At 40.3% G+C, this 17,119-nt stretch overlaps 1 protein-coding gene across 1 annotated transcript in view; it reads right to left on the bottom strand.

The window, feature by feature from the left end:
* TRPM5 (transient receptor potential cation channel subfamily M member 5) overlaps window positions 1–5,600 on the bottom strand; it is a 37,117-nt gene extending 31,517 nt beyond the window's left edge. Inside the window, exons 1-4 of the mRNA XM_066187687.1 lie at window positions 5,484–5,600; window positions 4,340–4,520; window positions 2,933–3,099; window positions 1–181 (exon numbers count right to left, since the gene is read on the bottom strand). Of these exons, the coding sequence (XP_066043784.1) occupies window positions 1–181; window positions 2,933–3,099; window positions 4,340–4,520; window positions 5,484–5,600 (646 nt within the window). The remainder of the gene's footprint in view (window positions 182–2,932; window positions 3,100–4,339; window positions 4,521–5,483) is intronic.
* Between the last annotated feature and the right edge of the window lie 11,519 nt (window positions 5,601–17,119).

Raw genomic sequence — 17,119 nt, 5'->3', positions numbered from 1 at the left:
CCCCGTACCCCGTGCGCTGCTCCGAGATGTACTTCTCCAAGGTGAAACGCAGCTTGGTGGTTCCGTCCGGCTCCTCCGGCGTGGGGTGGTCCACCAAAATAAAATGGGAATGGTTGTGATCCAAGGAATACGGTGGGCCTTGGATGTTGTCATCTGACTGGTAGTGGACAAGACTTTCACTCTAGAGAGAGGAGGGGAGATGTCTGTGCTCTTTGCAAAGCCCAGCCCGTGTTTTAATATCCTTCCTCTCCCTTTCTGAGCTGTGTGTGCCCTGACACAGCTCACCACCTGTGAGACTCTTGGATAGACTAGACCCTTAAAAGAAGGTGAAGATGGAAAATCTGTTCCTTCTGGAAGCAGCCAGATTTGGCAGGACTGATAGCTGGAGTCCCTGAAGTTTCCCTCTTGGCCTCTGCAAAATACAGTGATATCAATCATCACCTCTGGAATGCAGGTTTAGGAATTGTTTATTGGACAAATGGAAAGGGGCCATGAGACCTGATAATTGTGTATGGAGATGTGAAGCCTCAGCTGGTGTAAAGAGGGGAAAACTTCATTTCAGTAGTGTTTTGTCCATGTTTAGGCCAGTGAATGAGTTAGCCTGCTCCATGTCCCTGTCAATTTACACACAGCTTTACTTAATTGACAGGGTTATATGAAATCGATGGTTATTCTCAGTTTGGAAATTGCATTCTAAAAGAGAGAGTGGCAGACAGATTTTAGAAAGGGGAATCCTCTTTTATTTTGGGTGAGTGGTGTTATACCTTTAAATTATTTATTAACGGAGTTTTTTTTTGCATAAATTCATCTTCTAGGTAAAACAGAACCCTCGCTACGGTCTTTTGTTCTAAATATTGCACTGCACGTGGACTTCTGTATGTACACTTTTTCAAACTCCCCTTTCTTAATACATCTTTCTTTCTCTCCCAGAGTTGCCTATCCACTTTGATACATCATTACTGGCTGTAAATGTCTGATAATTCTTTTACATTTTCATACTCATTGTCCTCTAGCAAGCAGGTAGATTAACACAACTGTTGAAAATCTGCATTTCCTTCTACCATGCCTCTTCCAACTCCTGCAGTGCTGCTGGGCAAAACTCAGACTGTCAGCTTGGCAGTTGTCACTGTGTATTGCATTTTCCTCACACTAAAAAGCAGTAAACTTGCATGTTTCTTATGAACAGCGAATGCCACAAATTTCTTTCACTTTCTTCTCTCTCTCATTCCTTGGGGAAAGCTTCTTGACATAGTTCATTTCCTTCAGATTTTGCTTTGACAGAGGGTGTGCCTCTATTCTGCTGCCATGTAACATTAAGCCTCCTCACCAGAGATGTGGCCTTTGATTAGGGCCTGGAGACACAACAACCAATTGAAAAAGGCCCTTGGGGATTTTCCTCTTTATTCTCTGAAAATGTGGAAGTGCTCTTTCAATGATGTTTAAAGAATACTATTAACACAGAAGAGATGGGAGGGATCCATTGATTTCAGGGGTTGTTTTTCTCCTTGCTAGTGTGGGTTGTTAGCTCTATTTTATACAACAAGCTGTTTGTGTTAGTGCCAAATATAAAGAGAGTTGGGTCTAGATCAACATCCCTGTCTGTAGTTCCTTTATCTTAAAGTTACTGACTAAAATCCAAAATATCTTTGGGCGGAAGCTGAGCCAGAAGTCATAAGGTCAGGAATGCTTTTTGCAAAATATCCCTTGACAAAGAATTTGGGCTTTAGTTGAGGTGGGGAAAATAAAAAGAGTGCACTTGTTTTGTAGATGCTGGTAGGGAAAGATCCAGATGCATTTGGGTCACTTAGCCTAGAAGGGAGGTGAAATAGTTTGCATTTGCAGACTTTCCTAAACAAAATTCACAAACACAATGAACCAAATTCTTTCCTTTGAGGCTCTTTTGGCTCAGTTGCAACACAAATAGTTAAAGTCCTCCAGCTAAAGAGTCCCACCTTTAGAGCACATAGGTGGCTGTCATTGGCAAAAAAAAAAAAAAAAAAAAAAAAAAAAAAAAAAAAAAAAAAAAAAAAAAGAAAAAAAGAAAGAAAGAAAATACCAACGACAATAAATTGCTGGCATGGTCTGCCACTCTCTCAGCCTCTAGCTGGTACTTCCAGGCCTCTGTGAGAGAACAACTAGGTGTGAATTCAAAAGGCTGTCTTGGTCATTTATTTCTTAGCTTCTTCAGGGAAGTAAAATAGTACAGAGAAACTGTCATTAAACACCTATTTTATTGTTAAAATGTTTTACTTAGAACAGACTGTATATCCTGTGACAGGAAGGGAATGCAATTTCTTTTTTTCTCCACTTCTATGTCCGTTCCGCAACAACACTATCAGCAACAGTTTTGTTGGCTGAAGTTTTTTATTTGCTGGTGTATTGTTTTTGTTTTCTGCCCAAGAACTTTGATTCCCTTAACACAATTTGAGAGTTCCCTAGAGCTCCCCATAATTCCTGTGCAGGTCAAATCCTGCACGGCTCGTATTTTTGACCTGTTGTATTGAGCAAGTTTTTGTAGGTAGCCACCAATTCAGTGGCTACCTAAAGAAAAATTTGTCCTGGAATATTTATGTCTGGTGTCCCACAATATAAAATATGGTTTTAGCAGTATTTATGTGATAGCTAGGAGTCAGTGCTTCTGCACTAAGTGGACAAGGGAGAAATCCATGAAAAGTCCCTTTTCCCGGGGTATTTTCCTGACGTTCCACCCTGCGCTGCTCGCTGATGTGAAATGCTGCCACCCGCTGGGCGCAGAGGGCACAGAATCATCCAACAATCCTTGAACTCTCTGTCTGTTTCCTCCCAAAACACAGCTTAAACCCCACGTCCTTTGTTTGTTTGTTTAAAGTTATATCAAAGTTGTTCTGCCATCTGCTTACCAATTTTGCAAGGGCGCGGCTTATATCCGAAGAATAGAATAAGAGAAAAATACCTTCGTGTTATCCAGAATTTCTCTGTGCTGGATTTTCCTGAGTGAAGTTATTCCTATGGCAATCACACTTAGTGTGGACGAGGTACTAGCCAGGGCAAGATCTCGGACTGCTTGCACTAAGTGTCTGGTTACTCCCACACGCAAAGCACTGGTGAAAATCCAGGCACCTGGAATTATTTTAAAAAGCAGTTAGGTAATTCCTTTGCATTGCAGTGTGTTTGTGTGTCAAGTAACATTACTTACAGTACTGGATTTAACGGGTTTTGGTTTTTTTGATGGATAAAGTGTAGACAGGTCTTGATGGACTATAACTTTTAGAATCAAAATACATGAGAAGTACATAAGACTTTAATAAGGAAAACAAGAAGAAATTATGAGCTCAAGCAAACATTCTTCACGGATCTTCATGTGATGCAACATTGCCATCTGTACTCTGATGTTAATGTGCTCATCAAGAATGCTGTGTCCACTCTGGAGTTACTCACTGTCTACATTTGAGCAGAAATATCCCTGCACCAGGCAGGTCCGAGTGTTTTACAAGGAAGAGGAAAGGGACAGAGGCAGGAAAGTTGTCGACTTCCACTGAGGCCTAAACAGCCCTGTGCAATCACCTCTTAGCCGAAGAGCTCAGGCACAACCTGCCTAATCTGGACTTCTTTCTCCTGTTCTTGTGGGTGTGTGGAGAGTGAATTCTTCAGGATAATAGAATTTACAACTGTGTTGCTACAGTGACAAGGAATTTGGAGAACCCTAGGTAAACAGCAAGCTGTTTCGTTTTTTCAAATATGTAACATAAAGAAGCTGGGGACCTTGATGCTGCCCAGTCTGAAGTACAGAAGGCAGATGGAGAATATCTCTGTGGCACAAAAGTACCAAGAAAAGCTCTGGCACTGGGCTGTCTCATTACAAAAAGTAAAACTGGTACAATCTTGTCTGGAACAGTGAAGCTAAACCAAGAGCTTGCTGTGAAATGCTCACAGATATTTTCACTGTATTTTGCAGGTGAGAATGCAGAAATTCTTATTTTTTACCTAAATTCACTCTTGTTGGAGTCAAATTGCTTTGCTCTCCTCAGAATTATTTTTTTTATGGCACAAAAGAGGGGCAATTGTATTTGTCCTCATTTTGATGCTTTTTAGTGCCTCCTTCGAGGGAATAACATCAGGTAATTTTACACTTCAGAAATGTTTACCTGGAGTAATTTGATTTGAAAGAACTTATTTTTGCTACTATAATGCAATCACTTCCATTTTCAAAGGTATTTACATGTAGGTTGCATTCAGCAAAGTCTTGAATTTTCAAAAATAATTGTCTGAGCAGGCTCATTGTCATTACCAGATCACTGGGGGCTAGGTATGAGAATCCATCAGGAATACAAATTTTGTCTTTAAAGCCCAAAGTACTCACCTGTGCTTTCAGCTGCCTTTATAAATCCTTTCTTTAAGGCATCCCTTAGCCAAGGCTTCATCTGAAAATTTTCTTCTCCCCCTACTAAAGAGATAACCAAATTGGGAGCAGGTAGCTTCCATTTGTTGAGCATAACTTCAAATATGATTCCAGGGTGAATGGTACTCCGGACTTTCATAAACTTCAACAAACACGAGAAAAACCCAGTGAATAACAACCGGACAGAAAGAGACAGTAAACAGTCTGTTCGTGGTAAATGCAGAGGGAAATTATCATCAACTTGGCTATTCAGGAAAAAAATTGTTTGAGCAAGATTTGACAGAGAACTAAATACTTAAATGAGTTTAGCAGACTTCTGTATAATTGCCATCTTGCTAATTGGGTCAGCTCCATGGGCTAGTTCTGTGTTGCAGACTGTCAAATCACACTCTCCTTTAGAGCTTCCTCTGGTGCTGCCTTCAGTTTCATGGCACCCTAGCAAAGACCCCAAACTTCATAGGTGTTTTTTCTGCAAAAGCTGAAATATTTGCTTGATTTCATATCTGTTTTTTGAGGACATGTTACATGAATCTATTGCTTCTTCCAGTTCTGTATATATTTTGGTTTTCTGCTTAAGACTTTATGATGAAACAAAACCTTCAGGCAGATTTCAGGAATTCCCAGGAATTCCTTCTGCTCTAGTACTAACTTGTGTACAGGACTAGTGAGGAGGTGGGTTAGTCCATATACATCCCTCTCTGCATATCAGCAGAACAGATAGAGAGCTTTGAGGAAAACCTTGAGATAGCTCAAAAGTATATTTAAAATATAAAAGTTCTTAATGAGTAATTTTTGGTAGGTTAAACCAGGGAAAGGATGCAAAATGAAGGAAGCAGGGCACATAACTGATTTTTCTTTTAAAGGGAAAAAATGATCACCTGTACTTGTATCATGTAATTGCAAATCAAGTGATTGATTTCTGAATATTAAAATGTTTTAGACCACATTCATGTTCAGGAAGGCATGGTCCCTATGTAGGGTACAATGTGGTGCCTCACTCTGGCACATTGACCCTCGCTGTTGCAGACTCTGCATTTACTGCTAAGAAGTAACAGCTGAACAACAGCAGTACTGTAAAAGGGTTACAACTCCTCAGTGCCCATACCTTTCCATGTTTCTTCCCAGAAGCTGTGAAGTCTATTTCTCCTGTGCAGTATGGTAATTCCCTTTTGAAAGCTTCCTCTTTGTCACTGCTGCAGAGCTTGGTTCCCATTTCCTCCATTGAATTCGTAAGGTGGTTGAGCGCCAGTGGATCAAGATGTTCACTGGGAAGACAGAAAGTTGGTAAATAAGAAGCCATTTAAACTGGAGAGGCCACAAAATCCATTAAAATATATCTAGATGAGTTTTTAGTCAAACGTTTTACTTTTATAACTATCATGCCTGTAATGTTTAGCTAAAGTTGGAGGTCTTGGTGCCAAATGTCTGATGTTGTATACAGAAGGCAGATTCCACACTGACACTGTGTAAGCTAAGGTATAAAAAGGTGTGAAGAAATAAGGCTTTCTGACCTCTCATTCAACAGACAGAAAGCTGAGTTGCAAAGTGCAAGATCCTGCAATCTCAGAGCCCAAAGGTGACCCTGATTCTACAAAAGAGGAAGAGGAGTCTCAGCCACCAACTTTTTCAAGCAAGCAAGTGTGGAGCAGTGTCAGTGAGTGTCTGAGTCATGGTTTCTTGCTGTCACTGTGCCTCATGCTGCTCTGACCTCTCTGACCTGACAGGAATGCTAAATAACCAAGTGGTGACGTTGTGTTTGTCTGGAGATGCTTTAGGAAAGGCTTGCTCTCTGCCTCCTGCAGAAATAGGCTATTTATTTGTGAGCCCAAGTATCTAAGGCCAGGCTGTCCTAGAGCAAAGGTCATACAGCAAGAGTTGCTCTTCTGCATTACATGAGACACTGGAAAGGTCTGCCTGCTTTTCCTGTGTTACAGTTTGACTGAACTGACAGAATCATGATCTGAAAAATACAGATTTGAACTTTATGCCTTCTTTTGATTCTCTTCAAAGCAAAAACAATGAAATAGCTCTCTCCTTTCTGCCTTCAGCTGCATGTTGAACTCCATAGGTTTTTTTTTTAAAAAAATCCTTGTGACACTAAGCCAGCAATGGTAATCAACACTGCATTAGCTTTCATTTCCTAGTCTGAGAGCTCTGCTGTGGAATTGAGAGTGGGTCAAACTAGAAAGTCTCTTGTGGGTCTGTTAGGATGCTCCAGTAGAGGGAGCAAGCCCTCCAGGCATTCCCTTGGGCTGGGAAGTCTCTTAGGAGCCTGTATCCTGGCTGCTTCACCTGTTCCCTTGGGCTGGGAAGTCTCTTAGGAGCCTATATCCCAGCTGCTTCACCACAGCTGCCTCTGTATTTTCTTCTCTTCATTTCTGTTTGCTGTGAAAATGTTGTTTTTTCTTACGAGTTGCCTTTTTCCCTATGATCTGCCTCTGAAGAGTGGCTGTGGACCCTCTCATGATTTGCTTCCCCTACAGCTGTGTCACAATTTTGTATCCACCCCCAAATTCCTGTCAGAGATCACTGCTTTAAAGATCCTTGTTCTCATTCTCCCTGCCTGCATGCTGCTCCCTTCTGGAGAGAACAGAGTGGTTACTGTGAACACTGAGATAAGAGACTAGTCTGGCTAAGAGTCTTACCTAAGAGAACTTCTCTTGGATCTTCAACAGTGGTAGTCACAGCAAAGCCCACCGTTTTGTTTGCATCCACTTTTCCACAGGAGAAACAGCTTTATCTCATAAGAGCACTGAAAAGAATATTCTGGGGAGAAAAATAGTTAATACAGAGTAATAATAACACATTATTTATTACTTACTATTATTATCTATGTAGAAATCACTTTCTGGAACTTGATGACAGAACAAAAGATTTGATTAGAAAAAGAAACAACTATTCAGGACTGAATTTCCAGGATACTGTAGTCACTGTTCATCACTGTCCTAGATAGTATACATTTATTTATAGCCACACACATGCAATAAACTTGAAATAGACAGCAATTTACAAAATAATCCAATGGTTAATTTGTTCTCAGGTGTTTCATTTTAAGTCCAGTTATCCATTAATTCTCTTTTGGAATAAAGACAGTAGGCTGCTGAGATTTATAGGCAGCATTCTGGCATTTGGGTAATTAATTATTTTTACTTTTTTTTTTTTTTTTTCAGAAATAGCACATTATTTCATTTTCAGTTTAGGAATTCTGGTTCTCAGTGGTAGTATGAGGCAAAAATAGGTAAGATGCAGAAACAAAAGCTTGGTTCACAAGCTTTTATAGGGCTGGAAAGTGAGGAAAACACCTGTTAACTGGCCAAGACCAACACAATGCCACATGAGGAAGAACTTTACTGTGCAGGTGACTGAGTACTGGACAGATTGCCCACAGAGAGTGTGGAGTCTCCCTCTGTGGAGATACTCCAGATCATCCTGTTCCATGTGCTCTGGGATGACCCTGTTTGAGCAGGGAGGTTGGACCAGATGTCCCACCGTAGTCCCTTCCAGCCTGACTGTTCTGTGATTCTGTTTTATTATGAACATTGCAAAATCACCAGAAGAATCCTGGTGCATAAGATGTGTGCATGTGGTTCTAAAACACAGACTGACCACATCTGGTGTTTCCTTACCTCCCTCTATGAGCTCTCTCAGCTGCTGCAGTGTAGCCCCTCCCTGTTAGGGGCACAATCACCAAACACTGCATGGAGCTGCTCAGGGTGAGGATCTGCACCTCACCTTGACACACTTCGCCCTGCAGTGCAGCTTCACTGCACACCCATCAGTCAGCACACGGATTGCATTTTGTCCCTGATGTGTGCTCCCAGCAGGATATAATGAGCCCTGTCATTTCCTCCTGGATTGTCAACACTTCTGTTCTTAAAAAGCATGTGGGTATCTCACCCAAAGTCCTCTAACAAGCAAAGTAAGCATGTATCAACAAACCGTGTGATATAATTATGGTTTTTCAGAATACTTTTCTCCTGGGTTTAATTCAGTCTTGTTTGGCTTGGTTTCAGCTTTCCCATGGGTGTCTGGTGGTTTCAGGGGCTATTGCTCTGCGACTTGAGGCTGTACTAGATTGCAAGTGTGTCAGGTCACAATAATTGGGTCGAGTCTCTGTGGTGGAAGTCATGATATACCACTGCAGTCAGCTCAGCTGTGGCCAGCTTATGTCACTGTAACGTCACACTGTGGCTTAATTGCAAGGGCCTGAGTCAAGCCTGTGCCTTGGGAAAGAATAGACAGACTGCCAGAAAGAGGAGGAGAGTCCAAGCACTTTTAGGATGAAAACCAATGGGGAATGATATTTCATAATTTTCTCCCTTTATGTATAGTATTTTTGATTAAACTTTTTAGAAATTCCCAACATTTCTTTTATCCTGTTATTTAAAGGTTTTCCCTGTGCATTATCTAAGAGAATGCATTAAATTTAATGTAAAGATTACTTAAAGGTAAGAAATATGAAAAAATTCAGGAGTAAGGGGAAAAAAACCACCCTCAAAAATCTTGTCTGCGCCAACATGTGCATTCATATTTTAAATTTTGTGTATATATCAAGAAATCTTCCTTTAGTTCTGGTTCAGACTTAAGTACATATATTTCTATCTAGGCCGCTGCTACGTATCGAAGTTTGTAGGTCAAATTCTGTCCTAGATGTTCCATCGACTACAAATACAAATATCTATGGAAAGAATGTATCTCTAATGATTACCAGATTTGAAATATAACCTAGAAAACTATTTCTGACTAGCAAAGCAAGTTAAGACAATTGATGAAAAGACAATTGCCAGTTCCACCTACAACTGGAAATGTGAGTCAATGTAATTTACATGAGGTGGCCTGGTTAAATCGTTCCAGGTGTCAGCCAGTCTTGTGAATCATTATTTCTTTAACCTCATAAACAGGAGTTGTGAGAGTTGTACCATTGCATAATCCAGTGATGCTGGAGCTTGCAGGTCCTAATGTTCTTTATTCCTTCCTTTTGGATGGTCCTAACTTCTGATTTCAGCACTCGAGATTTCTGGGATGTAGGAAGTTGTCAGGGAGCAATCACTTCAGGGGGCAGATGTGATGGCTCTGGGGAAGCTCCGCAAGGAGAATCCTTGCAGAGATTTCTTTCTAAAAGATTTATTCAGATAAAAATCTTGAGATCAGAACCACAGGAAAACATTTTGACTCCTATGTTCCCTCCTTTAAGGAATTTTCTCCCTCCTGTCTCTGCTTCCTCTCCACCCCCCTCTACCATGCCTTTTCTCCTACAGCTTCTCTCCCTGTATCCCCCAGCTTTCCACTGTCTCTTTCCACCTACTGTCACTGCGACCTAGTCCACTGTGAATGTGCATCTCTACTTCCTTGTGTGGTAACACAGGACAGATTGTTCACCTCCAAAGGGATGAGAAGAATGTGGGTCTGCTTCACCCTCCCTTTACATTTTAACCAGGATTAGGCTGTGTCCGTGGAAGGAAGAGAGGTCAAATTTGAGGCTTTCAAGCATGTCTCTTGAAAACAGCCTGGTCAAGGGATGGTTTGACCTCAGTTGTTGTCTTCAAGAGCAATGTTTCCATTAAGAGAGTAGGTGTGTGGCAGTCATTAGCTCTCATGACTTAGAGGTACTAAGAATTCTCCTTCATACTTGAATGCTGATCAGCAGGCTGGGACACACCCTGATGCTGAATCACTTCAGATTCCTTCACCCACTCAAGGTGTACATTTGAATATATAGGTGAAATGAGTAAATATAGTAATAGAGTATTGTTGGTGTCAAACCAGTCACAAAGTCCCCCTTCCCCTTTGCTTCAGTGGCAGTTGAGGCAAGCCTATTGATTTATAAACTTTCAAGTATGATTTCATGTGGAGCAAATGAGAACTACACCAGTTCCCATGTCCTTACTGGTGCAGGGTGAGCTAGCGATCCCAGCAAAAAAGAAGCCTCAACTATTGTTCAGAAAAAAAGAGGGCTCACACTAATTGAAGTGACTAGTAAGGGGGAAAACTCGATGAAGACCAGTACAATGAACTTCACTTGGGCAGGAACAGTCAGCTTCCAACACATGTAATGGGATCCCTTTTCCTAAACTGCAGCCCTGATGGGAAGGATCTGAGGGTTACGGGCAGAGCAGATGTGAGTAATGCTGTGCTGTTCTTGCAAGAGAGAAATGACACCTAGGCCAGCCTAAACAGCCTGTGCGAAGTCACTCAGTTGTTCATCAGAACAGCTTTAGCTGCAATATCATGTTTGGATTTGGGTGCCAGGCTTCAGAGGAATTACAGACCAGCTGGACAAGGTTAGAGCTGCAGCAACAAGAACAACAGAGACCTTGTGCTGAAAGAGAAGGAAAGCCTGGAAAAAAATAGAACTGTGCTACCAAAAGCAGGGAAAAATGCAGGGCAGAAAAAAGATAATTTTTAACAATAGCCTACCAGTGCAAAGGGATGATCAGAAAGATTTGTTGCTTATGTTCGTGGTTAGGATGGCAAGGAACATGCTCAAGGGAAGAATGGTGTTGGGGTACTGTACAGAATGGAACAGTAGTGACCACACTCTGAGAAAGACTTCCCTGGAAAGAATGGAACTTGTTCTCTGCTGGGTACGGAACAAGGAAAGCAACCAGACAGCAGCTCTTGATTGCAATAGCATCTCTATGTTGTGACCCAAAGGACTTGACCTTAAACCCCAAGAGCTGGATGTGCAACTGCAGCTCTGATGCTTGAGATACACATACACTTATGTAACTTTTCCAATGGAAATGCTCCTGCTGACTTTAGCACAAGTACTCACTCCAGGAAAACTGCATCAGTGAGTTTACTGGGCCAGTGCCAGCAACAATGTAATGGAATGATTTGCTTCCAACAGTAGCTGCATTTTCATTCCTAATTTGAATTAAAACTTACTAAATATAAGAACAAAGCTGATGCAGAGCATCAGAATAAAGAATGCCGATGAAGTGAAGGACACAGTAAAGACTGCAAATTTCATATTCAGTTTCAGCATGTGCTTGAAAAATGAATTAGATGGACTTTAACTGGTGTGCATGTTTAAGTGTGAAGAAACAAACCAGTACTTAAGTCAGGGTTAAATGCAGTGGAGAAAGGCAGATATAAGAAGGTGTTAACTAGAATCCAGAAAGGGAAAAATATCTGTAATTGTTGTGGGAATATGAAAATATAATGTGAAACAAAAGAAAAAGTATTTGCTATGGGAAAAAAAATGCAAATATATATCTGTGTGAGAAACTCATGTAACTATATCTGTGTGCAATTAGAAAAATTATCTTACTTATATTTATGCTGCAGCTTTGGAAAATGTTTGTCATGAATTAGCACATTCAAATTCTGGTAAGAATGCATGAGAGGTTTCTGCATCACAGCCTAATGACAAAACAGAATCATCTGCCATGATTGCCAAGGAATTGCTAAATAAAGCACAAAGACCTGGGGGTGGTGAAACACACCAGCAGAAATCATGGCCAGCTGTCCTGCACAGGGCTTTGTCATGCCTGTAGCAAATAAATCTCTGAGAGTGGCACAAATAGAAAAAGTGAACAAAAGAAACATGACTGTCAAGACACGTCCAACTTGAATTATGCTGTGCTACACTTCCCTAACGTTCAGACAGGAGGGCTAAGGAAAGCCATTAACTGCCATAGAGGAGCCCTGGAGGGATGCAAAAATAACCTATGGGAAGGTTTCTCCATAGTTTGGCTAGGACAGAGACAGAGAGGATAGTTCAGGTTGATAACCTTGGGAATGAGTTCAGTAACCAGAGATTTTATGAGTTTGCAGACACAGGGCCAGACAGGAAATCAGGAACTTGAATTAAAGTCGTGGGAAGAAGTGAAGTGTATAAGCATCCTAGTAAAATAGAAGGAGGTTAAGTTTCCAGGTATTTTTATGTGAATTGGCCCCACTAGAAGCTTTTAAAAGCATCAGGATTGGCAGTTTCCTTTCTAGAACAGCAGTTGCTAAAGAATATTCTGTCAGGTAATTCCTCTTTACTGTGTCCGTGCATAGTCAAAAATCAGAACAACTGAACGAAGAGGGGGAAAAGTGATTTAAAAATCCTCATCAACAAAAGCAAGCTATAAATAGATGTGTGGGAAGAGAGTCTTGTTGCTGGAGCAGTGTAGGCTTTGTTTGAACATTTTAAGAGTATGGGTCTAGAGCTGAATCCTTCCTGTAATTGCTTGGATGTGAAGCAAACCAACGTTTCGAAGGAGTCTTCCCATAGTTTTCTAGGAGAGTGGGTAGTGCTTTGGTTTGGGTAGGTTTAGCACTGAGCCTCGAACATTCATTTGAATGTGCAAAACGCTAATGCAAATATAGGTACTTGGTCTTTTTTGTTTCCGTCTTCATTTGCTTAACAAAGTGAAGAGGACCAGAGGCTATTTGAATAATGTACTGTTAGTGAATCTGCAGAAATTTGCATATGGATGTCAGCCAGGATTTCGTAGAAGTGGATTTATTCTGGGGAGAAAACCTGAGAAGGTGGAGAGGTGATAAAAGAGAAATGTAGACTTCGGGGAAGTAAACAAAGTAAGGAGCAGATGGGTCTGATGAGAGACAACACACAGCAAGGCTCTTGGATGAAAATAAAGGAATTGGCAGGGCTTGCGTAGCACGTTGTATGTGGGGTATGGGGGAAGGTTGACACCGGCTCCAAATACTCCTGGACCTTCCCTGCTCTGTTCCCACAGCATGGCGTGTTACTTTGAAGCTGTGCCAGCACAACTCCTTGTGTGGCCTCACAGTGAATCAGACTGAGTTCACATAAAAAATGCTCATTTTTGCCAGGTCATTTTTCAGCAAAATCGGTTCACTGATGTGGTGTACAGCATGGTACACAACTCTCTGGAAATAATGTGTTGAGAAAACACAGCCATGGCCCATACTGAAAGAAGGTGCAATTAATTTGGGGTAGTTCCAATTCAAAACAAGTGCTTCAGGAAGGGCGAAAATTTTAGTTGAAACTGGATTGTGCATGGACACGGGAAAATAGGTACTGTTAAACACAAAGAACACAAAAATACAACCAAAAGCCAGAATATTAGAAAATAAAAAGGACTGTCACTTGGGAAATGGAAAGACTTGAAATAACTTAAGAGTTATTCTCAGATCAGCTTGTTAGGATCTTAATATATCATACCTGTAGAATCCACAAAAGTTCACAAATGTTTCTCTTCATGCCAACAGATGACTTCACAAAATTAACTCCTAGCATTAAGCTCATGCCAATGTTTACAAGCTATACTAAAATAATCTTTCCTTCTTTTCCCATTTGTCATCTGTGCAATTTTTTTTCTTTTTCAATTTCTTGTCTATAGACATGCATTCTTTTATGGAAAAGAGCAGTTTTTACAGTGGAAAAAGGTCTTTACTGTGTTTCCTTGTGTGGCTACTTTCATGGTCTCATGTTTACAACAGCTTGCTCAGTGCTTCAGACAAATTTTGTGAGCTTGAAGAGGAAGTATATTCAAAGCCAAGAAGCTCTTTTGCATAAGCCGTATACAAAATATACTTTGAGCATTCAAAACCTTAGGAAAATAACTTAGTTTGCCTTTTCTCTTAAGCATAACAAAACTGCAGACATAGTTCTGAACTCAGTGCATTGTGCAAAAATGGTATTGGCAAAATGGTTCATCAACTGTTGTAAGTTTTTCCTTTATTAGACACAAATCTCTCTCTGTCTTTTCCATTAACTACAGAACTGAAGTTGCTTTTGGATGTGCCTGTGACTTGCAGGAAACCTTGAACCTAAACACCTGACCTGGGCTGTGTTGCACCTTTAGAAATCAGACCCAATGAATGCCCTATGATGTATTTTTTTGGTCTTTTTTTTCCCCCAGAAATTTGGGGTTCCTGCACATAGCAAGCCTGCCAACCCTAGATTTTTAAGTGTATGCCTATTGCCCACTACAAGGAAGCCTGCTCTTTCTTTTTTCTTCTGGGTAGTACTGGTGTTTAACCCACAGTTGCAGCAAATCACAGTCAATTTTGGCTGTCTGTTTTAAAAAAAAAAAAAAAAGAAAAGAAAAAAAAGAGCAAAATCCACAAGGATGAACATGTAGCTTCTAGCTAAACACAGAATACAAGCCAAGAAAAAATTAAAAAGTCACTTTCTTACTCGACACACTGTTGGGGAAGATGAATCAGGGACACCTTATAAATATGATTGTTTAGCAAAAAATTCTGAAAATATGAAACCTATAATCGAAATAGAAATAAAAGCTTACTTTGAGTTGTAAGATGCCGAGTCTTAGTTACTATATAACCTGAAAACAATAGCCTAGCCAGGTGAAGAAGAATCTCTTTTGATGGAATGATACCCTTCTGCTAGCTAAGGAACCAAAGGTCAATGTAGCAAAACAGAAAAGTCTAAAGAGTAGTTTTTAGAGTTTAAAATATAACACAGTATGGTAATGTAGTAGTTCTTATAAGCTATATGTAGATTCTATAGGATTTTGTGTCTTGTATTGGTTGGTCACTGTAAATTAGAATAGTCATCACAAAAGAAGATATAATGCATTTTAAGAAGGACCTTGCACTCTATTTCTTGCTCTCATCACTCTGCTCTTACCTCTCTTATCTCTTACATCTTCCTCCCTTATCCCAGCTCCTCTCTTAGCCCCTTTTCTGCTCATGCCTCATAGCTCTATTCCCTGCTCTCCCTTCTCTCTTAACTTTTACCCCCTTGCTCATTCTCCCGCTCTCTCTGAGAAATCCCTTCAGCCGAGGCTGGTGGCTGAAGGCAAGGCCTTTTTTACTCACGACCCATGCAATAAAACCACGTATTCTAGAATATCTCAGGTCAGCAGAATTCCTTCTCCCTGCCGTCCGCGGATGTTCCTACAACACACCTCTAATAAAACAACTGAAAACTACAACTGTATGGAATTATGCAAAGTTAGTGCCAATTAATACAAGGTTAACAAGTAGCTGTAGAAATGTAATTTCTACTATTGCTATCAATATCCTACTTTCTATTCCACATTGACTATGATTCTAATATTGATGAAACAAAAACATATGTAGCTGCATAATAGTAAATATAAAACTGAAGTAGGTTACATACTGCTCTGGGGTGGTACTGATTGCCAGATATCGTTTCCTTTTATGAAGATCTTAAAAAGCATATTTTGTTGACAATAAACTTAGTATTCTGAGAATGCAGGTACCTAATTCTATTGACATGAGCATTTCCCTTTGAGCTGCCCCTTAGGACAAAAAAAAAAAAAAAAAAAAAGAAAAAAAAAAAGAAAAAAAAAAAGAGCAAAGTTGCAGGATGATTTTCACCTTTAGAATTTCTTGACTTTTTTTTTAAATTCCCTGGGAGAAGAGGCTTTCCCAGGTGAAGACAAAGAGTTAATGAACAATAAATTTAGCCAAACTCTGTTTTATCAGCATTTCTGGCTGTGTTACTTGAGATCCTGTGTGAATATAGAATCTTTATGGACAGTTGACTGCCTTTTATCAGAAACCATCAAATAAAGGGGTCTTTTTCTACCATAATTCTCTCATCCAACGTTTGGATAACCTGCTGTTCTGAACACAGTCTTGTAAAATAAAAATTGCATGAAAAATTTAGAAAAACAAATATTAGAACAGACACAGAACCACAGGCCACAGTAGCATGCAAGGATCAGCTAAATACCTGAACCTGTGAGGATTATTCCTAGTTCAAGCTAAAAAGTTGTCTAAACAGTGGAGAGTGCACTAGTGGAATGCTGCTGATGTCTAATTGAAGAGCAGGGCAAATACAGTAAGTCCTACCATTTATCTAAGGAAACCAAATGACTGAACAGGAAAAAAACCACTGCTGAAAGCGATTGTGGACAAAGGATAGCTGCAACTAACTTGTGAAATTACTGACAGAAATTCTTAGAGTTTTACCTATGCTTCATTATTCAGGGGGAAGAGAGAGTGGCAGTGATTTGTGTATACCGCTGATGATTATTGAAAAATTATAAAGAGGAAAGAAAATGTGGACTAAGCAATGATCCCTTCTTGGGTGAATCACAAGCATCTCTTAACATACTTAGAATGTTTTGTGATCCTACCTGCTGGCTGTCCTCCGCAACAGGCATGGCCATCCATCCACAGGGGTGGAGATGCACTGAGGTGGCTTTTATTTGCTGCTGTTCCCTTTTCCGAAGATGTTGCCAGTTTATTTGTCACGCTGGTCCCTATGACAATGGAAGTAAACGTTGCTGGTGTAGAATGGTATCAACAGCTCTTTGGGATGGAAATAAGCTCTGTGAAATGGATAGAGATGCAAATAATTACCTCTTCTCTCCAGCAGTAGAGGAGCATAGAGGGATCAGGAGCAAACAAACAGGAGTGGACTTAACTCTTAACTGTTAATGTATTTTCTAAATTACCTTTTCAGATTTTTGCAATAATTTGGATGTTGAGTAAATGCATCAGTAACTAATCCTTCATTCCCTTTGAGAAGAGTCACGTGCTTTCTCAAGCTACAGAAATCTTTAACAAATTTCCCAAAGCACAGGTTTGTAGTCAAGGTGCTCTCTTAATGAGTTAGGCTTCCAGAGCAACTGTCCGCTTATCCTCACTGATAACTTCAAATTTTGGTGCACAGCATCTGAGCCTTAAAAGTGAATTTCTTTAAGGATTTGTCCTGTATTTAGAGTATGAAATTGCATCATAATGCTTCCTTAGGTAACTTGCCTGTGGGCCTTTCTTGATATGTAACAGACAACATTTGGTATAAATTATTGCAGCTCAGTTGAC

The sequence above is a fragment of the Chamaea fasciata genome, unplaced genomic scaffold, assembly GCF_029207755.1.
Source record: "Chamaea fasciata isolate MVZ Bird 193981 ecotype frontalis unplaced genomic scaffold, bChaFas1.0.hap1 SCAF_7, whole genome shotgun sequence".
Taxonomy (NCBI): Eukaryota; Metazoa; Chordata; class Aves; order Passeriformes; family Sylviidae; genus Chamaea; species Chamaea fasciata.
This window is presented reverse-complemented; position numbering and strand designations above follow the sequence as displayed.